Below are 24,202 nucleotides of genomic sequence, written 5' to 3' on the forward strand. Positions count from 1 at the left end.
ATGGGTGGCTGTATGCATCCCCGTGGCAGTTGGGGGTACACAGGAGCTGACAGTGAGTGGAAGCCAACAGTAGCAGAGTCGCCCCACCCCATCTGGTGCCCATACTTCCTGTGTCCAGCTGGGCTTGGGGACTATTAGAGCTTGACTGCTACTGAACTCTTCTGCGAGCGTGGGAGAGTGCTCTGGTGTGGGGGTCAGGCAAGGAGGATAACCATTTACAGGAGCTAGGGAGGAGGAACCATGACCTTTGGTGAAATTAGTCCTGTAGCCCTGACTGCCACAAAGGGTCTCAGGTCCTGGGAGGCCAGGGCAAGACTGGGAGGAGGTGAGACAAGGCTGTGGGGCTGGAACTTTAGGGATCCTCTGTCAGTTATCAGCCATCAGCATCCATCCCATGGAGCGGGGATACAAGATACTGCCTGACCAGGCCTGGGCTCTCTCCCAGCGGAGATGCTGCTACCTGCCACTGTGGGATCATTGGAACTACCAATCAGCAAAGGGGTCGTCCCTAGTGCAGCCCCAGCTGCCCAGGCTCAGAAGGAAACATGGTTTCTTTCCCTCAGTGGGCCCCTGGGCCTGAGGCTAGTCTGCTAGTCTGAACCCAGTCTCCTCAAGTCTCAGTCTCGAGTCCATCCTTTCCTGCCTTCTCACACTGTATCAGAGTACCACCTTGTGTCCTGGTGTGCAGGTAGGCCCTGGGGACCCAGACCACACTTCTTTCCAGCACTCCCCAAGAAATATACAACCTAGTCGGTGAGCCTTCCCTTTTCTTACCCCTACCGTGGGCCACTGGAAGCTGCTTAGCTTACTCAACAGCACCCTTCCAAGGTAAGGTTTCGCATTCCCATCCTATATGTGAGGACTCCAGGCTCTGAGGTTAAAGCCCACAGCCTAACCTACAGAGCTGGAGCCCAGACACCCTTCCTATCTCTGCAGCTACGTGCAGCTGGAGGGCAGGTTGCCGGGTGCCAAGGGCCAGCACAGGCTGTTCAGAGGTGGGAGGTTGCTGTCAGGTGTTACAGGGACACAATGGTGTCCCCGAGGAGCCAGAGGTTAGGCCTGGAGGTACAGCCTACAGAAAGAGAAGGGTGAACAGAACCTCGGCGGGGGGTTGCCATACAGAGTCCCAGAGTGGTAGGACAGGTTCAGGCGAGCATCTCAAAACTCCTGGGGTCCACGTTCCTCCCCTGCTTGGTGACCTCTTGCCCATGTTGAAGCCTTGACTGCTGTCTGACAGATGACTGTCATAATAAACTTACACTTGCGTGGTAACTGCCTCGAATGGTAGGGCTCAGTAGCTCACCCGTAGGTGGTTCGATGATCTTTCCCTTTCTGAATCATCACGTGCTCCGGCACATTCCTATGAATGTGGAGAGGCAGAGGGCCAGGGCCTCAAGGTCCACTGGTGTGGCCTCCGAGACCGGTGAGGCAGCAGGCCCTCTCTCTACACATCACAGGAGCTGAGCCAGACCCTGCTAATGGGCAGAGAGCATGCCCAGGCATTTCTCCCAGACCAAGCCCATTAGTGCCCCTGGGAACCTCTTATCAGTGGAAGGCCACTTCCTCTCCCGCTCCTCACCTTCCTTCCTCGTCCTCTTTCTTCCAATCCCTGCTTTTCAGTTTTTCCCTCTGATTGTTCTTGGTACAACCATGTGCCTTTCTCTTCCTCCCCTCCATCAGCTGCCTGTGGCCTAATGACCTCCAGTTTCTAAAGGACCTTAACCACTAGGTTTCCCAGCCCTAGCTTCTGAAAATGAGGTTCCTAGTTCCTGGTTTCCGAGGTCCTGCCCTTCCCACCTTGCCCAGGTGCCTTGCCTACCTATTATTGGCTCTAACCTTGTCAATTCCCAGCTGGAGGCCGTGGAACTGAGGCTAGTGGGAGTCTGTGCTAACATGATAGGGAGGTATATGCCATACTGAGTGGGAGTCAGATGTCAGTGAGACTGAAAGAAACAAGTCTTCCATGAGCAAGTAGGCAAAACCCCCAAAGGACTGGCCCTGGGCCTGGTGGGGGGATGGAGGAGGTGCAGTCTCTCATGCAGCATGTGGGCCAGAATGTGGGGAGGAGGACTGAGTACCATTCACTCTGCTCCTTTACTATGACATCCATCTGGACAGCCCCGAGATCAGTCCACACAGGAAGACAAGTGTCCTGCCTTGGTCCTAGTGAGGGCTCTCTCTCTCTCTCTCTCTCTCTCTCTCTCTCTCTCTCTCTCTCTCTCTCCTAGTCTGGGGCTATGCTGGCCCGTGCCCAGGTGGGGCAGACACAGGCAGACTTTTCTCTGAGATGCTATCCCATCCCTGAACCTGGAGTGGACCAGGCTATCACACTCCTGGACCTACAGCGGACCTGGCTATCCCACCTCTGAACCTGTAGTGTACCAGGTTATCCCACTCCTGAACTTGCAGCAGACCAGGCTATCCCACCCCTGAACCTTCAGTGGGCCAGGCTATCCCACCTCTGAACCTGGAGTGGACCAGGCTATCACACTCCTGAACTTGCAGCAGACCAGGCTATCCCACCTCTGAACCTGCAGTAGCCCAGGCTATCCCACCTCTGAACCTGCAGTGGACCAGGCTATTCCACTCCTGAACTTGCAGCAGACCAGGCTATCCCACCCCTGAACCTGCAGTGGGCCAGACTATCCCACCTCTGAACCTGCAGGAGACTAGGCTTTCGAGAACTGTTGCTGTCACAGGCAGAGCAGGGTTAGGCCAAGCAGCCTGGTTCTGCACATGACTATGAGTGGTGGCAACTGCTCACTCAAGCATGGGTCACCAACTTGAGTGACTCATGCTGGCAGGAGGGTGTCAGTGTGCACCGAGCCATGACTTTTCTGGGTTGAGAACCTCTTCCGCATGGTGGCCAGGAGCCCTTCATTTCAACCCTGTGATGTGAGTGCTGTTATTGTATGTCATTCATGTGCACACAGAGAGCACAGAGAGGTTAAGTAAACTGTCCAGGGATGCACAGCCTGTCAGTGGTAGATGGGGATTTGAGATTCCCATGTAGTCTGGCTCCAAACACAATATTTAGCTACTGATGAGGGATGGAAGGATTCCAGGAAGCTAGGGAATGTCTTTTCTCCCCTGGCACCCTCTTTCCTAGTCATCAATACTAACAGATCCCACATGCTCTGGGGGCACAGGGTGGATTTAGAAAAGACAAGCATTTGTACTGAGGAGCACAATAGGTTTGAGGGAGTAGAAGTGAATCCAGGAAGGCTTCCCAGAGGGGGCGGCATGTGACCCAACTCCATAGGTCCTCCATAGGAAATAGGAACTTGGGGTAGCAAGCCCAAGCCTGTGGTCCTTCTCAGTTGAAGAGGTAAAGCTGGGGGTCAGGGGTCACACACAGAAGGAAGGCCTGAACGGTGAGGAACAGGAGGAAGTTAGCCAATTGGAATTCTTTACACTTTTGCCAGGCTGGCTGCTCTGTGCTGGAGACTCAGCGCTCCTGGCTGACTAATTTGAGTTCTCTCATCTCATTTGCAAATCATCTCTGTTGACCTCAGCAGCTTCTCTTAGGGTGCAGCAAGATGATCTGCCCCAGTGTGTGCTGCTGAGATCAACAGAGAGATGGAAGAGGGGAAAACCTAGGGCTAGGTGCATTTGCAGCTTCTGAGCCCAGGCTCCCAGAAGCTGCATGGCTGGGTCTGTGTTCACCCACTTCCACTGGAGTCAAAAAAGTGTGACCCCCTCGCCCCACCCCAGCTCAGCCCCAAAGCCCCAGCCCCAGAGGGAGAAGGCAGTCACTACACCTCATCCAGTCAGAGAACTCACTCACTGCTCCTAGCCTGCTACCTATCTGAGTGACTCTGGCAGGCTGGCTGGTCTTACGGACATCAGTGTTTCTGTCAGTAGAAGTGGGAAGCTGTGCCTACTGTGTGGGCCTAAAAGGATGGAGGGTGAGAGAGGAAAGGGCTGGGGTGTTCCTCAGTTGATAGTGCTTGCCTAGCATGCACAAAGCCCTGGGTTCGATACTCAGCACTGCCTTAAAGACTTCTTGGCTGGCAGGAGAGCTGGCTCAGGGGTAACGAGCACACACTGCTCTAGCAGAGGACCCAAGTTTGATTCCCAGCATCCATGTTGGGCATCTCAAAGATGCCTAGAACTCCAGCTCCAGATGGATCCCTAATGCCTCTGGCTTCCAGAGCTGCGCACACACACACACACACACACACACACACACACACACACACACGCACGCACGCACGCACGCACACATGCACACACGCTCACGTAGTCATAAAATAAACCTTAAAAATAACTGGAAAGGGGTACATGCCTATAATCCCAGCATGTAGAAGTGGAGATCAAGGGGCCATTTTCAGCTACATAGGAGTTCAAGGCTGGTCTGGGCTGCAGGAAACTCTGTGAGAGGTTTTTAGGGAACAGCTCCCCAGCTAAGAGGCTAAGACACAGTGGCAGGCCTCCAGATGCAGCAGAAAGACCTTAGCCTGCAGCTCCGTCATGGACCCCTATCTGTTCCTGGCTGTCCACTCTTCTGTAACCTGGCTATGTGACACTGGGCAGGTTTGGACCTCTTTGAGCCTCAGCCCCTGGCAGTTGAGGCTTCAGGGAGGGAGGGCAGGGAGAGAACTGCCCGATGTGACTGACGCCACCCTCTGCTCTGCTCTTGTAGTGGGAACGCCTGTGGTTCCTGCTCCTTGTCTGCACCTTCAGCCTCACGCTCACCTGGCTCTACTTCTGGTGGGGAGTCCACAATGACTACGATGAGTTCAACTGGTGAGTGGGGGGAGTCCCAGGGCTCAAGTTGGAGCCTCCTTGCACAGCTCGGCCCTGAGAGAGTTCTACCCTAGGGCCTTGAGCAAGGCCCATCGGAGCCCTACTCTTGTGTATCTGCAGGCCTCTAGTGAAGGGCCTGTCACAGTCTGGTAAAACAGGGAGAGCTCCGTGCCCCTGAGATTTCAGAAGGGCTTTCTGGAGGAGGAGACATGGGAACTAGCCTGAGCTAGTTTACAAGGAGACATGGTGATCCTCTGTAGGTCCAGGCTGTGAGGAGTAGGAGCAGAAGGCAGGGCAGCATCAGCCTGAGGTGGAAGGTCACCAGCCCCCTTTGTAGACAAGAGCTCCAAGGCCCAGAAAGACCAGAGCCTGGGCAGAAGAGGCTGTCCCTAGCCTAGGCTCCCTGGCTCATGCAAGCAGCTGTCTGACTCAGCTGTGCCTCCTTTCGGGGCACTGCAGGTCCAAGGGCAGGGCCCTCCCTCGAATTCTCCTTAGTCAGCTTTCGTTGACCAATGAAAGGCATGGGGTGGGAGGAAGACCCTCTGTGTTCTGGAGAAGTCTTCCACCAACAGATTTTGAAAACTTTAGCATGGGGAGTCATGGCTAGGGAGCAAGCCTCTGGTATTCTCTGGGTTTTGTTCTCCCTCTGTGGTAGGATAACTCCAGCCTCGGCAAGTCCTTACCAGGACATGGGGGCTGAGTTGGGGCAGGACACAGGGCTGCTTCCCAGGAGGCTGAGTCTCCAGGAGGGGGAACCGCTGACCCACAGCTTCCTGTGGACTGCTGTTCAAGGATTCTGCTAGGATCCTGGGACTCTGTTAAAGGGACATGAAGCCTGCTGTCCACCTTCCTGCCTGTTAGTTACTTTCCCATTGTTGTGACAAAATACTTGACATGAGCAACTTCAGAAAAGAAGGGCTTATTTTGGCTCCCATTCCAGAGTACAACCTGTCACCGTCATTGGTACAGGACCTCGAGGCAGCTACTTATGTTGTGCCAGGAAGATGAAGACTGGGGTTCATCTTGACTCCTCTTTTGTAGTCAATCCAGGATCCCAGCCCATGGGATGGCACCACCCACGTTTAAGATGGGTCTCCCCACCCCCATTTAACCCAATCTAGAAGCTCCCTCAGGGGTTCACCTCCTAGGTGATTCTAGATTGACAATATGAACTGTCACACTCTGCCTGGACGCTGTCGTTAATGGACACAGTAAAGGACACACTGTTGCCTCCATCTGCACTGTAGTCCAGCAAGATGAGCCAGGCCCACTCACGTGCCGGAGCTGGGCCCTGGTCTCTATTAAATATCACAGGTCAATCATGCATCTTTGTAAGTGCCTAAAGCATGGGTAAGACTCTGGATGCATGAGAACAGTGCTTGCCAGCCTCAGTGGCAACTCCTAGACAGATGCACATACCTTGTAATATATGGGCGAACTGGGGTTCAAGAAAGGATGCTCACCCATGATCATACAGCCGGTCGGTGTCAAGAACACGTGTCAAGGGTAGTCTGGGGAAATGAGGGTCCTAGGAGGGTAAAAGAACCTTTGTGAGGTCACACAGCAAGTTAGTGATGGATCAGTGATGGAGAAAGACATCTGACCCTCGATAGCTCCCCGTCACTGGGGAAATTCAACAGGTGAGTGTCCACCCTGCCTTGAAGGCAGCCACAGAGGCCACTGTCTGCTTCTTGGGAATCTGAAGTGCACATACACACACACACACACACACACACACACACACACAGATGTAAGCAAGATCCACAAGCGGGCACTGAATGGGGATAGGCAAAGAGAACCACCACGTGTGGCCTGGAGTGTCCAGCCATTTGCCATTGAGACGACAGGACAATCTGCAGAATTCATGCCAGAGAGTACACTGGGATTGCAAACAAAATCATAAAAACAGGGCTGGAGAGATGGCTCAGCGGTTAAGAGCACCCGACTACTCTTCTAGAGATCCTGAGTTCAATTCCCAGCAACCACATGGTGGCTCACAACCATCTGTAAAGGGATCTGATGCCCTCTTCTGGTGTATCTGAAGACAGCTACAGTGTACTTATATATAATAAATGAATAAATCTTAAAAAAAAAAAAATAAAAACACCCAAACAAAAGTCAGGCAATGTTTTACAAAAGTTCACGGATATGACCCATGGGCTGCAGGTTGGACACACCTGGTAGGCCACTGTGTGTTTATCCTGGAGGTGTCCTTGCTCCATGTGGCCAGTGGGACCAGAAGATCTTTTGGTCCAGGGTCAATCCCCTCCCTTCTTTGGGCCTCAGTTTCCCAAGTCATACAAGAAGGTGAGCCTACCCTGTGACCTTCTGAGGAGTGGGCCTCCCCACAGGTTCAGAGCAAGGCCCTGGGAGGGGATGGGGAGGCGGATGCCTCATGGAGACTTCCTGATATCACCTCCCTGCTCCAAGAAGGCTGCCACTAAGTGTCCTGGCACTGGTTCAGACTCTAATACATCGAGTGAGTTAATTCACCATTTGAGCCTCTTTCCCCACTAACACAAGGAGGTTATGTGAGAGTGAGCCATCTTTCTGGGGAGTAGCTAAGCTGCAGCCTCCAGGACCAGTAAGAAGTTTGCTCTCTCTGCCCCGCCCATTTGTTTATAGCAACACAACCAAGGACATAGAAATGCAAAGAGACGTAGCCATCTTCTCATCTCTGTTAGCTTATACAGTGAATCACTGCAAGCTAGGACGCGCCATTAATGGGAAGCTGCTATATATGGCACGAGTGCAAGAAGACCACATGCTGCTTTAAAAAAAAAAAAATCACATTTTCTCAGCGTTTTTTTTTTACTGGTTCCAGTGAATGCTCGTGTTAGGAAGAGTTCGCTATGTCCTTGTCGAAAGCCTCCCTCCCTTCACTCCCTGAAGCCCCATGAAGGGCATTCTATTATCTCCATCCTACAGGTGAGTGGCCTAGAGTGGCCCAGCTCATCACTTCTAAGGCTCCCCATTTCCACACTTCGCCATTGAACTTGAGATGAACGGCACAGTCAAGGGCACCTTGGGATCTTTAATGCCTGTCACCTCATCAAGGTCCTGAGCCAGCGAGAGGCAGTGTGGGGATTAGATGCCAGAGTGTGTCCATCCCTCAGAGCTGTGCTGGCCATGCTCCTGAGGATGACAGGGTGGAGAGCAGCCCTGGGGTGGTTATCCCAGATCCGCTGTTCACACACGTATAAAGGTGCAGTGTGGGGTTCAATGGGAAGGCCTTCAGAATGGTGACTCAGGGCTCTTCTGCTTCTTGCTTTCTGAGTGCCCACCAGAAGTAGGCATGACTGTCGAGAAAGGATACACTGATTGCCAATAGAAGGCAGGGAGGGCCGTTTGTGGTTCCCTGCCTGTAGCTTCCTGAGAGCTAAGACTGCCCTAGATCCTTGGCTGGGCAGTGGCTCAGCGGAGATCTGACTTCTGCCCTTCTCCCACCAGGTACCTCTACAACCGCATGGGCTACTGGAGCGACTGGTCTGTGCCCATTCTGGTGACCACAGCTGCGGCCTTCACATACATTGCAGGACTCCTGGTATGGATGGAGGGGCTCCCTTAAGCTCATGTGGGTCTGCTCCCAGGAGGGGCAGGCTTGGTCTCTACTGGTCTATGGGAGGTAGGGACATTGTCCTGCCTGGACCCCTTGGATGTTGTTTGGAAGGAGGAGGTCTCCTTTGGCTGTTCCTCTGGAAGCCCCTTCCCACCCCCCCCCCCAGGCCAGAGGACCCATTCTGGCTTTCGGCATCTACTTCAGGCATCTTCCAGAAACTGATTAGGCTGTCTACCCCCAGTGTCCTCCACAGTGAGAGACTCAGGTTGAGCACAGTGCACCTGGAGCTCCTTGGGGACAGGGCTCAGATCTGCTTCCGAATGCTGAGGCCTGGAAATCTCCCAACAAGCCGAAGTGTTAAGTTGGGCAGTTTTTGTGCCGCCAAACCCAGGGACCCTTCACAGGGGAATTCCCAGAAGAGGAGGCTTGAGGCCTGGAGTAATATGGAAGGAAGTCAGGCCTGGACGGGGCTGGGCTGGACATTCCTGGTGCCTGTGGGGAGGGTGTGCTGCCTGCCTAGGGTCAGACCAAGGGCAGGAGCCTGGAGCAGGGTTCTGGGGAGCTAGCAAGCTTTCCAGGCACACGTGGCTTGACTGGCCCCCTGGGCCTCTCTTCAGGTCCTGGCACTATGTCACATCGCTGTGGGGCAGCAGATGAACCTGCACTGGATACACAAGGTAACGGAAGGCTGCTCCAAGGGGGAGGGGAGCAGAGGCCTGGAAGCAGAGGGTAGCCTGGGTGGTCCCTCCTCTAGGACACCTCTGTAACTGCTCTGGTATTCCACTGAACTCTTCATCCTGCCCAGTTTGCATTCACCCCTTTAACCCTTACAGCCCTACAAGGCTACAAGGTAGGCACTGCTACCACCCTGCTCTGCGGGGGTGAAAACCAGAGAGGTTAGTCAACATGCCTATGGTCTCTCTCACAGGGCAAGTGGGAGGCCCAGGGTTCTGCCCTGCTCACTCACTCAATAGCACGAGCTCTGCCTTGGCTCCCACCTTCTCTACTGTCTTTAGTAGTTCTGGTGATGGTGCCTGGAGTGGCCCAGACTGTCCTGGTCTGGTTCTGAGGACTTTCTGCTACCACCATGGGACAGTCACCTCAGCTTCTGCTGTGGGAGATGCCATTCCGACCCTTGGCATGGCCACCTTTCCTTGACTTTTACCCCCTCCCACTGGCCCTCATTTGCTCTTTCTCTTTGAGCCCCTTTCCTGTATTTGAACCCTCTCGGTTCAGCCTATGTCCCAAAGCAGGGATTTCTCCTCAGCTCCGGCAGCCTCCCCTCCTAGATGTATTTTACAACATTTGTGTTATCAGTTTCTATCAAGTGCCTGATCCCAACCCACTCTAATTTGGTGATCCTTGAAGACTACAGTGGCACTGATGGCTTCTCCCTCTGTTGCAATATTCATTTCTCTCTCTCTCTCTCTCTCTCTCTCTCTCTCTCTCTCTCACACACACACACACACACACACACACACACACACACACACATTCCTATCCCAAGTGTAGGTAGAACTGGGCCAGTCCTGGCCAAGGTAAAGCCGTCCTCTTTCAGGAGCTCCAGGGGGTATGGAGGATTAGATGTGTGTGTGTGTGTGTGTGTGTGTGTGTGTGTGTGTGTGTGTGTGTGTGTGTAGTGGGGAGTGTCATCACTTTCTCTACAACATGGCTAGGAGTAGACACACATTCTAAGAAGAGGCAGAATGTCTGGAAACATGCAGGACCCATGAGACTGACCCAGTTAGCAGGGAGACAAAGAGGGAGAGAAGGCGCAGATGAACTTGGGTTAGGCGTGCCGAATGGAGTTGTGGGGGGCACCTTGGGAGCCATGCCTCGGTGACTGAAGTCTTGCAGGGAGGAAGAGAACAGTCCCTGCTCACGATTCCATACTGAGGACTGCTCTGGGACTTCCTCAGCCCCTCTGGGAGGTGCTTTCTTCTCTCAGATACATAGTTGACACTTGAAAGAGGGAGTCAGCTGGCATCTGGGGATGGGGCACACATGCTGTGGTCACCTCCTGGAGCTGTGCCTGGCTCTCAGCAGGTCAGGTCACACGTGCTTGATCCTAAGGGAGATGCCTGCAGTGCTACAGAGCCAGCCAGATCAGGAGGGTCCATGCCGAGAGTCCCTCAGCTAACCTGCTTCCCGCTCCAGGCCCTTTCTCTTCCTTCCACACTGTCCTGTGAGATCTCAGAAGCAGAAGGGCCTGCCAAACACAGATGATCCAATCTGGATCTGTTTCCATGCTGGCCTGGCTTCAAGGCTCTGGGTATTAGGACAGGGCCTGGAAATTCTACGGCTGTATTTAAGGAATCCTGGTGATTTCTGTCTGCTTGCCATATCTTAATTCATTTTTTATGCGACCAAAAATTCAGACATGAAAAATCATACTCGATGAAATTTTTCCTAGATACACTCCCTTTTTATTTTAATTACTTGAGAGTGGTATGTATGTGTGTGTGTCTGTCGTTTGTCTGTCTGCGCTCGAGTGCGTGTGCATGCGCATACCACAGCACATATGTGGAGGTCAAATCACATCTTTTGAGAGTCAGATATTTTTCTGCCACCATGTGGGTCCTGGGGCTCGAACTCAGATCATCAGGCTTAGCACCGAGCACTTTTACATGCTAAGCCATCTCACCGGTCTCCCCTTTTCTTTAAATTCATCTTATGGGCACAGGTGTTTTGCCTGCAATTATTTACATATAACACATGTGTATGCAACGCCTCCAGAGGCCAGGAGAGGGTGTAAGGTTCTCTAGAGCTGGAATTCCAGTTCTGAGGACCCCACAGGGGGAGCAATCTCTCCAGCCCTCTCCCTTTCTTTGTACACACACAGTTACCTCACCGTGCCCTTTTTAAAAAGTGCCAGGAGTGTCTTCTTGGACACAGTAAGGCCATGGCTATTGATGCCTGACACTTGCTTTTGTCACCCTCTCATTCCCGAGTCATCAGCCCAGCTCCTGTTAGAAATCTACTTGTTTTCAGTCCTTTTCTGGGGCCTCGTAGCTGTGATCCAGGAGAAAAGATCACTTGTTCTCTTCTTTTATTGTTGTTTTGAGAGAAGGTCTCACTATGTAGCCTCTTAGAACCCACTCTATAGAACACACTGGCAGATCCCTTTGCCTCTGCCTCCTGAATACTAGGATCAAGGGTGTACATCACTACTTTCAGCTTTTTCTAAACTCATCATCCTCCTGCCTCAGCCTCCTGAGAGCATACATTATAGACCTGTGCCAGCATGTCCAACAAGAAGGTATACTTCCATAATCTTGATCTTGACAAGTGCCCTTTGGCACATGGAGCCAACCACGTTCCCTGGGCAGTGTATGGTTGTGCCAGCAGGTCCCCTTGCCCTCAGGTGGGAGTCGATCCCTTGGGAAAGACCCGCCCAAAAGGTCAGAGGTTCCCCTAAGTACTCCCAGCCTGCACTTCCTCTGGGCTCAGTTTTCACAGACCCAAGTCACCGGAGTTTTGTGTCTCCTGTCCTTTTGCTGTGGGGTCTGCTTGTTAATTTGCGGGAGCTCTTTGTAGATTTGCGAAGCTGACCCTTTGGTTGATGAATTGCAGATAATTTTACCCAGTTCATCCTTCATCTTTTGATTTTGTTTATTGTGTTTGTGCTGTAGGGTTTTTTTTTAATTCTGAAAATAATATACTTATATCTGGCTGGGTACAATTATTACTCCTTCAATGCCAGCACTCGGGAGGCAGAGGCAAGTAGACCGCCATGTGTTTGAGGCCAACCTGGTCTACAAACGAGTTTCAGGATATAAACAAACAACCCTTGAGTCTATCATCTCTTTATGGCCCTTGGATTTGGGTCAGACTTAGAAGGGTCCTTCTCACTCCAAGATGCTGTGAGGATATTTTATGATATCATTTGATTATATCACAATAATCAGCATTGATAGCATTGCTTCCTTGACATTTAAATGTTCATTAATCTTTTGGAAGTTATTTTGGGCCCCGGTACGATCTTCCCAGGCTCACAGATGCTTCCCAGTATCCCCAGCGGTCTCCCCTCTGCATCAGAGATGCCTTTATGCTCCTTTAATGCCTTCGGATCTCTTTCTGAACGTGCTTTCATTTATCCCTCTGGTCTTTTGCCAGGGTCATATTGCTTTGAAGATGTCAGTTTTATGGGACATTTTAATTCTGGTCTGTATTTAGAGTCCCTGGTTCCCCTGAGTCCCAAGGAGGGGACAGCAGAAAGGCTTGGGAATGGGCAGGGAGGTGAGTACTGCGGCCCAGAGCTCTGGCCTGTGAGGGGCCTGGGAGGTGGGGAAAGTCCGGCATTTTAGGGAACTGCTTTGTGGCAAACAGAAGGCCCCTCTGTAAAATGACTTTTGTGCCCAGCCACCACTCAGAGCCATCTCAAATACCTCTTCTGAGGGATGCTGTGCTCTGAGCACTCTACCCTGCTCCTGCCTATGCTCCTAATTCCCCCACCCCAGGGAGGCAGCAGCTGGGGTTCAAGGTTTATACCCAGGAGGGTTCTATCAACCACCCAGGCTGAAGCCCAGAAAGAAGCCGGTTCTTCCCGGCCGCAGGAGGTGCAGATGAGCTGGACTGGGGTCTTCTGAGTCCCCGACTGTAAACCCAGCCTGTTCTACAGACGCTGGTGCTCATGACAGTTCTTTCTGGCACCAGTTTCTGTCTTTCTAGCTGCGCTCTAAAAAGGCACATTTGACCGGCAGCAGTGGTATCCCAGCACTTGGGGGGAAGAGGCAGGAGGATTTCTGAGTTGGAGGCCAGCCTGGTCTACAGAGCAAGTTCAGGACAGCCAGGGCTACATGGAGAAATCCTGTCCCAAAAAAAAAAAAAAAAAAAAAAGGAGGAGGAGGAAGAGGAGGAAGAGGAGGAAAGGAAGGAAGGGAGGGAGGCAGGGAGGAAGGAAGGAAAGAAAAGGAAGGCACATTGAGAACTTCCAGAATGCCAGATGCCCTCTTTGTCATAATAGCATTAAGCAACATTTATTGAGTACTTGGTGTCCTTTTCCTCTCTGTCCCCCTTTCAGTTATAATTATTCAAAATGGCAGCACTTGAATCTCCTATTCACTTCCTTTTGGTGACAGCCACTGTGCAAAGCACCTTACATGCATGTTCTTATTTATGCCTCAAACCCCTTCCTGGAAGGCATTCATCACCATCCCTATATCCCTGCCCAGGGCTGTTCCCTGAGGGTATTACCCTCCTCCGGTGCAGCAGGGTTTGACCCAGGGGTGTGACTCAGGTGTAGAGACCCAAGACTCTGCCCAGAGGCTGACCAATCTACAGGGCTGGATTCCAACTCTCCTTGGGTCTCTCAGCACACAGGCAAAAATGAATGTATGAATGAATGAATGAATGAATGAGTGGATTCCTCCCTTGCCACCGTGAGTCATAGCCCAGAAGAACAGAAATGCCAAGGCTACACCAGGTCTACCCCAGGCCTTCAGATGGATCCTTCCACATTAGGTTTGGGAGGGGTCACAATGTTGCAAGCCTTTGCTATTCCTGTAGCTGAATGACACCGTGGGGAAGAGTCCCTTCCTGAACATTTCAATAATGCTAGCCTGCATGATGAGTACCACAGCAGCGACTATAAAACTGTGATGGAATTTTAATTGTATTAGGATTATGGGGAATCAGTTTTATTGCAAGGACTTCCGCTGTCGGCCTCCTATTGTAATAAGATGTCTTCAGAAAGAGCTCCTCAGAGTCCCCCCTCACCCCACCACCACCCCATCTCATAGCACCACAGATAGGGGCCTTTGTTAATGAGGGAGGAGCCTGGACCATGAAGAATTCTAGGACTCCAGAGAGGACTGAAGCAGGGAACCCTGGCTTAGTCTTACTTAGTTTGGCGTTTTGGGTGCCGGTCACCACAGATCTTTGTCCCTGAAGGCACCTCAATGCCCACCACAGCTGTGCCCCACACTTCCAGTGGAACGTATTAGGAGCTGGGCTGGGGATGTAACTCGGTTGGTAGTGTCTATCTAGCATGGACAAAACTCTGGGTTCAGTCCCCAGCATAGCATAAACTGGGCTTGCTAATGCACATCTGTAATCCTAGCCCTGGGGAAGCAGCAGAGGGATCGGGAGACCAAGGCTACACCAGACCTGATGTCAAGGCAAAGCAGCCAAATGCAGGAGACCTAGACACCCAGTTCAGCAGACAACAGCGTGAGCTGAGCTTGCCTCAGTGAGGGCTCTTGCTGTAGTAGCCTCTGGTGTGAGCCCAGCCCCTCCCACTGCACAGTTCACAGGCTCCTGCCCTGGTAGAGGCCCCTTCTTTTCCACTCTCCTCTCATCTTGTCTCCATCTTCCCCTCTCTTTCTCCATGTCTCTTTCCTCTGAGATCTGCCTACCTTCCAGCCTCTGTCTCTGGCTGGCCTCTCACCATCCACACTGCCTTCAGCTCATCCCACATCCTCTTCCCTTCCTCTTCCTGCTCTTCCTCCTCATCCTTTTTTGTTTCTGCTTTTCTGTTGTTTGTTTTGTTTTGAGACAGGGTTTCTCTGTATAGCCCTGGCTATCCTGGAAATCACTCTATAGACCAGGCTAGCCTCGAACTCACAGAGATCCACCAGCCTCTACCTCCCAAGTGCTGGGATTAAAGGCGCTGTTCTGCCACTGCCCGGCCTGTGTGCATTTCTGCTTTCTTTCTCCTCCTCCTCTTCCCAGACAGAGGTTCCCCTCATTCTTGCCCTGACCCTTTGTCTGGTACTTTCCTCTCCAGATGGGGCTGGTGGTCATCTTGGCCTCCACAGTGGTGGCCATGTCTGCAGTGGCCCAGCTATGGGAGGATGAGTGGGAGGTGCTGCTGATCTCCCTGCAGGTGAGTAAGGTGGGCGAGGGACAGGGATGTTGCCTCCCCCAGGACCCTCACGACAGGCAGAGCCTTTATCACTCCTCTTTCTCCGCACCAAGGTGCAGAGGAACAGGCAGGGGTCTGCATAGCAGGCTTCCCAGTGTCCTCAACTGGCAAATGGACATAGGATTGACTGCCTGTCTTGTAGGTAGAGATGGTCAGCAGCATGCTGGTGACCTGAGGGTCTGAACCTGCCTTTGAGTCCCTGGTCCCTCCTGCCTCTCTTCACACCCAGGGCACAGCACCATTCCTGCATATAGGGGCCCTGGTGGCCATCACTGCGCTCTCTTGGATCGTGGCCGGACAGTTCGCCCGTGCAGAGCGCTCTTGTGAGTACCCCCTAGAGGGCCCACCTGTCCTGACCTCCATGAATCCCAAGGCAAGCTTAGACTGTCCCCACTGGGACTCTACTTGGGTGGTCTGGGTGTGAGGTGGGCCATCAGGGGCTGGCTCCAGGCCATTTGTTGATGCTACCAGAGGATGCTCTGGATTCTTGCCCTGGGTTCCCATGTCTTCATGTACATGTATGCATAAGTTATAAGTGGGGTTCACTTCCTGTCAGAGCGAGGGCCACTCCACAGAACACCAAGTCCTGATTCCAGTCTGGCTGGCTAGGCATGGTTGGGCCTGGTGAGAGACACACAGTGGCTCATGGGATGTTCCTACTGCCCGTGTCTGCAGCCTCTCAGCTTACAATTCTTTGTACCTTCTTCGCCGTGGTCTTCACCTTCTACCTGGTCCCTCTCACCATCTCCTCTCCCTGCATCATGGAGAAAAAAGACCTGGGCCCCAAACCTGCCCTCATCGGCCACCGAGGGGCTCCCATGGTAAGTACCCCCGGAGGGTGGAATGGGGCAACAGCCGTTGCAGGAGAGGAGCCCGTGGGAAGTGAACGTCCTGTCTGTGCCAGCACAGAAGGACTTCCTGGTTGAGACAAGCTGGGGTTTAAACCACCACCAGCCTTCCTGCCTCTGCCTCCTGAGTGCTGGGATCACAGGCATATGCCACCATGATCAGGACATAAGGACTTAAAAAAAACAAACAGCAGGCTAGGGAGATAGCTCTGCAGGGAAAGCACTTGCCATGAGAGCCTGGCATGAGTTTAATCCCTGCAACCGAAATAAAGACAAAGGAGAGGATGTCCTGTGAGTTCTGCATGTGCACTGAAGCTTGCGTGTGCATACTCATACACACATGCACATGCGCATACACGTACACACACACGTACACACACATGCACACACACACATGTACATACACACACACGTACACACACAGATACACAGTGATAATTATAGCACCAAATTGACAATGTTTAAAACTATTTTCACTTTTATGTGTATGGTTGCTTTGCCTGACACCAGGGAGGCCATAAAAGGGCGTCAGATCCCCTGGGACTGAATGGAATTACAGATGGTTGTGAACTGCCATGCAGGTGCTGGGAATCAAACCCAGGTCTACTGGAAGAGCAGCCAGAGCCGTCTCCCCAGCCCCCAAATTAATAATTATCTAATATGACCTAATATCATAGTTATTTTCTTTTGTCTCCAAAAATATCTTTTTGTCGAGCAGACTTTTAAAATCACCATCCAAATGACCTCATGTAGCCCATCTGCCTGACACATGTCTCCCGAGTGCCACTTTGTCTGTGACAGCCCCTCCCCCGTCTCCTCTGTGCTATTTATCTGTTGATGAAGCTGTCTCTAGGCAGCCTCTCAAGCTGTGCGTCTGGCTGCTCCATCCTGTGGTGGCTTGCACATTATATCTGTCGTCCTGTCTTTGAGGCAGGGTCTCAGTGTGCAGCCCAGAATAGCCTGGAACTCACAAAGCATCTGTCTGGCCCTCCGGAGCGTTAAGGTTACAGGTGTGTGCCACCGTGCCTGGTCGTGGTGTTCATTTTATGTTTATTTTTTTTAACCTGACACAGGAAAAATGGTGCACATTTGCAGGTCTCAGTGTTGTTCTTAAATGTGTGTACACCAGAGTGATTCACCTGTCACCTCACACACTGCTTCATCGTAGTGGAAACATCCAGAGTCCTCTCCTCTGCCTGTTTCAAAATGCACAGGAAGTTACCACAGCCACCCTATTGCTGTAGAATGCTAGAACCCATTCACATTGCCCATCATCTCTACCTGGTAACCAGCCCTCCCACTCCTAGCCTCTGTTGATCACTACTCTGCTCTTTTCTCCTGTGAAGTCAACTTTAAACAACAACAAACAAGTCTCAAACGCTTTTTTTTTAAAAAAAAATGTGGCATTTTGAAACTTACACCTCAGGACACGTGTGGAGAACCAGCAGACACTCTGTAGGTGTCAGTTTCCTCATACCATGCATGCAGTCCTGGGAATTAAACTCAGGTTGTCAGGTTTGGCAGCAAGAACCTTTACCTACTAAGCCATCTTGCAAATGTTTTAGTGCTGTTTTGGCAGCGGGGGCAGGGGGGAGCCAGTACTCTCTCCATGTCACTGTGAATAATTGTGTCCAGGGTCACCAAATGTGTGTTCCTGAGGGCTTCTCAAATCATTGTCAGCCTTTCGAGTTGCCTGGTCTAAATCCAATCTCTGGTTTGGCCCTGACCTCTAGTGGTAGGAAGAGGTATGGCACTTTACTCTGCACGGCACCAAAGGAGACTTGCAGCTCACTGCCCACCTAAATACCCACAGAGAACAGTGATCCCATATCCTCAGAGGTCAGAAGGGGAGGTGGGTCCTTAGGAGGGAGGATTCACCCAGGGTTACAAAGCAGGCTCATGCAGCCCAGTGGCTGGAACCAACCTTCTGGGTGGTGGTCTGCTGTAGGGTTGCAAACGTATTAAGTTGGGCGTCAGACATTAACTTTAGTCTGTGGACCAGTGTGGTGATGGAGAGAATGTTGTCACTGCTCTAGAGATGGAACTACCATACCACAGCAACCCCATGCTCTCTCCTCCCCCTCCAGAATCTCCACCTGGCCTGGGCTCTGAGATTAATCCAGAAGGGACCAAGCACTCAGTTTCTGCCTAAGGCTTCCCAGGGCCACAGGCCTGTGGAAAAGGCTATTTGCTTCCAGGGTCTCGTTCAGTGCCTATAATATGGCTAGGGCAATATGGTCAGAGTTATAATTTGCTAAGTCCTAGCTGTGTCAGGCATTCATATGAGTCCGTACTCAACACACTGCCTGCCTCTTCACCCCTCCAAACCTCTGTGAAGTATGCATATCATAACAAATGAAAGAATGGGACCTTGAAGCAGCTATGTGGGTGCCGGGGTTCCCATAGCAACTCCACAAAGGAGCCAGAATGAGAGGCCTCCCAGCAGGAGAGACTTCCCACTGTCTGGGGAAGGGTCATCAACCAGACCCTAGCTCTGCCCTCACTTGTCTTTCCTCTCCAGCTGGCTCCAGAACACACACTGATGTCCTTCCGGAAGGCCCTGGAGCAGAAGCTGTATGGGCTGCAAGCTGACATCACCATCAGGTTAGCATGTTGGAGAAGGGTGGAGGCCATCCCCAACCCAACCCCACCTCTGCATATGGGTCTCCTTATAAAACCTGCCCCTGCCTTGGTGATGGGGGTGGGGTGGGTGGAAGTTTGGATGCTCCACAACAGGCCAGACACCTTTTAGTGCAAATGAGGTTTGTGCCAGACTCCAGAGTAGAGAGAACAGACTCTTGTTCAGGTAGGGTTTAGGTGTAGGGACTTAGAACCCTGCCACAGACACAGTGGAAAATTACATCTGTGAGTCTCTGCCGGGTAGAGTACTAAATGAAGCAGGCAGGGATGGAGAAATGCAATGGTTGCTAGATAGAAGAAGCCAGGCAGTGGTGGCTCATGCCTTTAATCCCAGTACTCTGGAGACAGGCAGGCAGATCTCTGTGAGTTCCAGGACAGCCAAGGCTACACAGAGAAATCCCACCTCAAAACAAAACAAAAACGAACAAAAAACTTAAAAATAAAAACCATATAGAAGTGAAGTGCACATTTCCATCTCTAGATACAGCATATGTGTTAGTATGAATGTCGCCGGGGGAAACCCATCCCTACCTTTCAAAAGTTACCCTGAGGAGAAGAGAAGCCAGGGTCACCAAATACTACTCCACGGGGTGTACAATATATAGCTTTACCACGTGCGTGAGGTTACCACTCCTGGTGTAGACAGCATAGATTAAACGCCCCGCACCACTCTGAAGGAGCTGATAAAATGCCTTGAGGATCAGGGAGTGAGGGAGCCCTTTATTATTCTACACCGAGGAGCTCTGTGAGCTGTGGCCAGCCCTGGGACGAGGGAAGTGTGTGGACTTTGTCTGAGGGGCCTGTGCTGGCACTGTTATCAATGTGGCATTTCAAGGACTTGGCTGGAGGCCAGGTTCCACCATATAGTGGCCTTGAACCTTGGGCTAAATGCTTCCTGCTTAGCCTCAGTTTCCCCATTATCAAGCAAAGCAGTACTTACCTTCTATTGTTGCTAAGTGCACAGACCCACTTTCCCCAGCCCTCCCCACCTTAGCAGTCTTCCCCACTTGACCTCCATAGAGAGCCTAGGATTTGTCCCTTGAACCCTTTGAGGTCCCCACTGGCCCCGGCGGGTGGGGAGGATGGGGAGTCTGTAGCTGAGATGGGAACAGAGCAGCTGTGTCCTTTGAGAGTGGGGAGTAGGGGGGTGGTGATGGGGGGCCAGGTGACATCTCCAAGTGGATGGTGACAATGGCCCTCTCCTGCAGCCTGGATGGTGTGCCCTTTCTCATGCATGACACTACCCTGAGGCGGACCACCAATGTGGAGCAGGTGTTCCCGGAGCTTGCCCGAAGGCCTGCTGCCATGCTCAACTGGACTTCTCTGCAGAGGCTCAATGCCGGCCAGTGGTTCCTCAAGGTTTGCCTGTACCTGGGCCTGCCCTAGGCATGGGAGACATTGAAGGCTCCTAAAGAAGGAGGCAGGTGGCCTTCAGCTCAGATGACCCTAACTAGGCTAGCCAGTGACCCCCTCGGGGCTTGTACGTCTGGACCCCGTAGCTGTCGCTGCTTGTTTGGGGTCTCTGGTGATTGGCTTTCTCTCTCCAGGATGCTGATCCTTAATAGGCTTGTTGAAGCTGTAGATAGAGGGCTGGGGATATAGCTCCTTTGGCAGAATGCTTGCCAGGTGTGCCCTGGGATTATCCCCTAGCCCCACATAAACCTAATGGGGTAGCATAATCCCAGCAATTGAGATAGAGGTAAAGAAGAACAATTCAAGGTCATCTTTGACTACAGAATGGACTCAAGGCCACGCTGGGCTGGCTCTAAGCAAAGGATTCACTTGGGAAGCAAGGGAGGGGCTGGGCCAGAGAGGGGGTCATAGAGGCAAATGTTATGCACCCCTAAGACGCCTGCTGGGCCACAGTGATCAATTGCCCAACATAATTTCGGTCACTGTCAGCCCTGGGTCTCCCTGCCCCATTGCCAGGAAGGCGTTTGAAAGCTCCGAAGAACTAATGATAGCATGTGTATGTCCCTGTTTCTGCCAGACTGACCCCTTCTGGACAGCCAGCTCCCTGTCACCCTCCGACCACAGGGAGGTTGAGAACCAGTCCATCTGCAGCCTGGCAGAGCTCCTGGAGCTAGCCAAAGGCAACGCTACTCTGCTGCTCAACCTTCGGGACCCACCCCATGATCACCCGTACCGTGGCAGCTTCCTCAACATCACACTGGAGGCCGTGCTCCGTTCAGGCTTTCCACAGCACCAGGTGAAGTCCAGTGGAGGACCCCGGCTTAGCCCCCTGCAACAAGACCTGTTCCCTTTCCCAGACTTCAGTTTCCCTGTTGGCGAAACACGGCTGTGTGCACCTTATTTTCCTGACTGGCCCATTGTGGGGACAACCAATCCTTTGAATCTCTCAGAGGAGGGTGGTGGCCCATGTTCTCTGGTTACCTGAGTGGGATCTGGCCCAAATCACTGTGGTGTGACCGTTTGGGAACCTGATGCCACTCTGTGACACACAGTTCTCTAGGTGCTATTGTCTGTGGTCAGAGGAGGGGAGTGTGGAGTTGTTTATCTTGTCTTGACCAGGCAAGCTGCCCGAGTTGCTCTCTACGGGCTCCACTGCTACAGACAGTCCCCTCTTTGATCCTTGAAGGGTTTAGCAGATCTAGGGTCCCTCTCCCTGAATCTGGAGATGAGAGGTCTGACTGGCCTGACCACCCTGTCTCCTGCCGGCAGGTCATGTGGCTGTTTAACAGGCAGAGGCCTTTGGTACGGAAGATGGCTCCTGGCTTCCAGCAAACATCTGGGTCTAAAGAAGCCATCGCCAGCCTACGGAGAGGTCACATCCAGAAGCTCAACCTCCACTATACTCAGGTGTCCCACCAGGAGCTCAGGTGCCTGCCCTATGCCACCCAGAGTGGCCCTGGAGGAGGGAGGGACTGTGTATCTCCCAGTTCAACCCTCCACAAGCCCATGTGGGCACAGGGCAGAGTACACAGGGAGCCTGGGCACACAGGGTTTGGAAGTGAGAAGCACTGAGCAGAGCTGGGCTTGCCTGAGTGTAAACCCCCTGGACACAAAGATACTTTCCTCCCGGGGTGGCTATGAAGGTGTCTGGCTACCAGGGGGTGCTCCTCCAGAGTCACTAAAAACCTCTGTCCCCTGCCCAGGGACTATGCATCCTGGAACCTGAGTGTAAACCTCTACACTGTCAATGCCCCGTGGCTCTTCTCCCTGCTGTGGTGTGCCGGGGTACCCTCTGTCACTTCCGACAACTCCCATACCCTTTCTCGGGTGCCTTCTCCACTCTGGATCATGGTGAGTTGGAGATTGTGAGACCTGGGGACATATAGGGGTTGATGAGGAGGGCTATCAGTTACCTGTAGGGTTCTCCCCAGAGAGAATCTGGGGCATCAGGGGTTGGTGGCATCCATGGTGTATGTATGTGGGTGGGGGGCAGAGGAGTAGGCTAAGACAGAATGGAATTGTCACAGCTTCTGGGGTCTGCATTGAAGTGCTAGGGACCCTGGGCCTGACCCACAGGAAAGATCACATTGCCTAGGATTCTCAAGAAGCTAACAGTTTCCTGGGTCACAGGTTCCTCCTAAGATTCCCAGGAAGAGGTTGGAGGACAGGGCAGGTCTACTCAGAGGCCTGTGAGGAGTGTGTGGGGATCAGTCTTGGGGCATCTGAGACCAGCTGAGCTCCCGTTCCTGCCCCTGAGATAACCCTGGGAATGAAGCAGAGGCTCCTTGCCATGTCCCCAAGGACACAAAGACAGGTAGAAGGCTCCATAGCTAAGAGGGTTGCAGTGTTGGTAAGTCAGCTACATTACTGAGGGTTTCATGGAAGAGAGGTGTGTGCAAGGCCAGAAGAGGGCCGTAGTCATGGAGAGGCTATGGAGACCGTGAGCTTCAGACTCATACAACAACTTATCATGCACCCTGCCAGGCCTGAAAGACCCTGCTTTCCAGCTTCCATCTGCCCATGGTCCTTAAACACCTCCTCTAAGGTGACACGAAATAAGCAATAGCAGGAGCAGAAGAGTGCAGAAGTGTTCGGGCCCAGGAGTTGATGGAGAGAAGAAAGTGCCCCCCTATTAGTCTAAGGATACTGAGCTACATATGTGGGCTTTCGTCTTCCCCCCAGGCCTTGTGATCAGTGTCCTACTGCCTCACACAGGTGCCCCAGACCTAATTGTAGGGTCATATGTCTGTCTGCTTGGCACATGGTATCTTACATGACATGAATCATCATTTGGCACTTGCCTTGAGCTTCTGTAGGCTTATACACACCTGAGTTTCATCATACCCCTCTACACTGAATACACACATACCCATAAATACACACATACACATATACACACACATACACAAACACACACATACACATAAATACACACATACACATATACATACATATACATATACACACACTCATACACACACATACACAAACACACACATACACATAAATACACATATACACACATACACAAGCACACACATGCACATAAATACACACTCATACACACACACAAACATACACATACACACACATACACATACACAAACACAGACATACACATAAATACACACATACACATACACACACATACACACAAACACACATACACACACATACACATACACACACACATACACAAACACACACATACACATAAATACACACATACACATAAATACACACATACACATATACACACATACACATATACACACATACACACATACATACTCATACATGTATCAATGCATCCATATTTGCATACACACATACACACATACATGCACTCATACACACACACACACACACTCAATGATGCACACACATACACAAACACACACACATACAGGCACGAATGCATACATGTTTGCATACACATACATATATACATACATATACATACATACACACATACATACACACACACACACACACACACACACACACACACACAACCCACTATGCCCAGAGCCCACTCTTGTGAAATAAAACAGTGAGGAGCCTCCTCCTTTGCCCATCCTCATAAGAGGTTCCCCAGTATGTGGCCCCTTGTTATAGATGAGCTGTGACTGGAAGTCGCTCTTGGGTCATCTCTCCACAGCCCCCAGATGAGTACTGCCTCATGTGGGTCACTGCTGACCTGATCTCCTTCAGCCTCATCATTGGCATCTTCGTGCTCCAGAAGTGAGTAGACCCCAACACCTCCATAACCTGCCTACCCCAGCAGGCCCAGCTCCACCCTCAGCAGAAGCCAGATGGCCTCTAGAATGAGCTCCCAGCTCAGGGCTCAGAGCCAAACCTTGCTCTGATCTGCTGTGTGGTATCTGGTGGATGTTGCCCCCTCTGTGGCCATTCTGCCCACCGTGAACCAGCACAAGCGTTCACTCCTAGTAGGGCGGAGTGCTACTCTGCCAGCTGAAACCCCTCACACCCTTTAAGACAGCTGGCATGAGGCTGTCATGGGTGGAATGGGTGGTCTGGGGAGGGGAAGATAATGGGCCAGCCTGGGGCCCTAGGCAACCAGGAACCAAGGGGCTGGGGTTGGCTCTTGACTGACGTTCTCTCTCT

General features: G+C 52.0%; 1 protein-coding gene across 6 annotated transcripts in view; it reads left to right on the forward strand.

Annotated features, from left to right (window-relative positions):
• Positions 1-24,202, forward strand: part of Gdpd5 (glycerophosphodiester phosphodiesterase domain containing 5) — an 81,854-nt gene that overhangs the window by 52,661 nt on the left and 4,991 nt on the right. For all 6 annotated transcript variants that reach the window (XM_087582263.1, XM_087582256.1, XM_087582279.1 and 3 more), the window contains 12 exon segments: positions 4,646-4,749; positions 8,200-8,293; positions 8,926-8,985; positions 15,036-15,134; positions 15,403-15,496; positions 15,849-15,994; positions 18,543-18,625; positions 19,870-20,020; positions 20,652-20,870; positions 21,344-21,501; positions 21,778-21,925; positions 23,736-23,818. In XM_087582263.1, coding sequence (XP_087438389.1) covers positions 4,646-4,749; positions 8,200-8,293; positions 8,926-8,985; positions 15,036-15,134; positions 15,403-15,496; positions 15,849-15,994; positions 18,543-18,625; positions 19,870-20,020; positions 20,652-20,870; positions 21,344-21,501; positions 21,778-21,925; positions 23,736-23,818 — 1,439 coding nt within the window.

This window comes from Rattus norvegicus, chromosome 1 (assembly GCF_021556685.1).
Source record: "Rattus norvegicus strain SHRSP/BbbUtx chromosome 1, alternate assembly SHRSP_T2T, whole genome shotgun sequence".
Classification (NCBI taxonomy): Eukaryota; Metazoa; Chordata; class Mammalia; order Rodentia; family Muridae; genus Rattus; species Rattus norvegicus.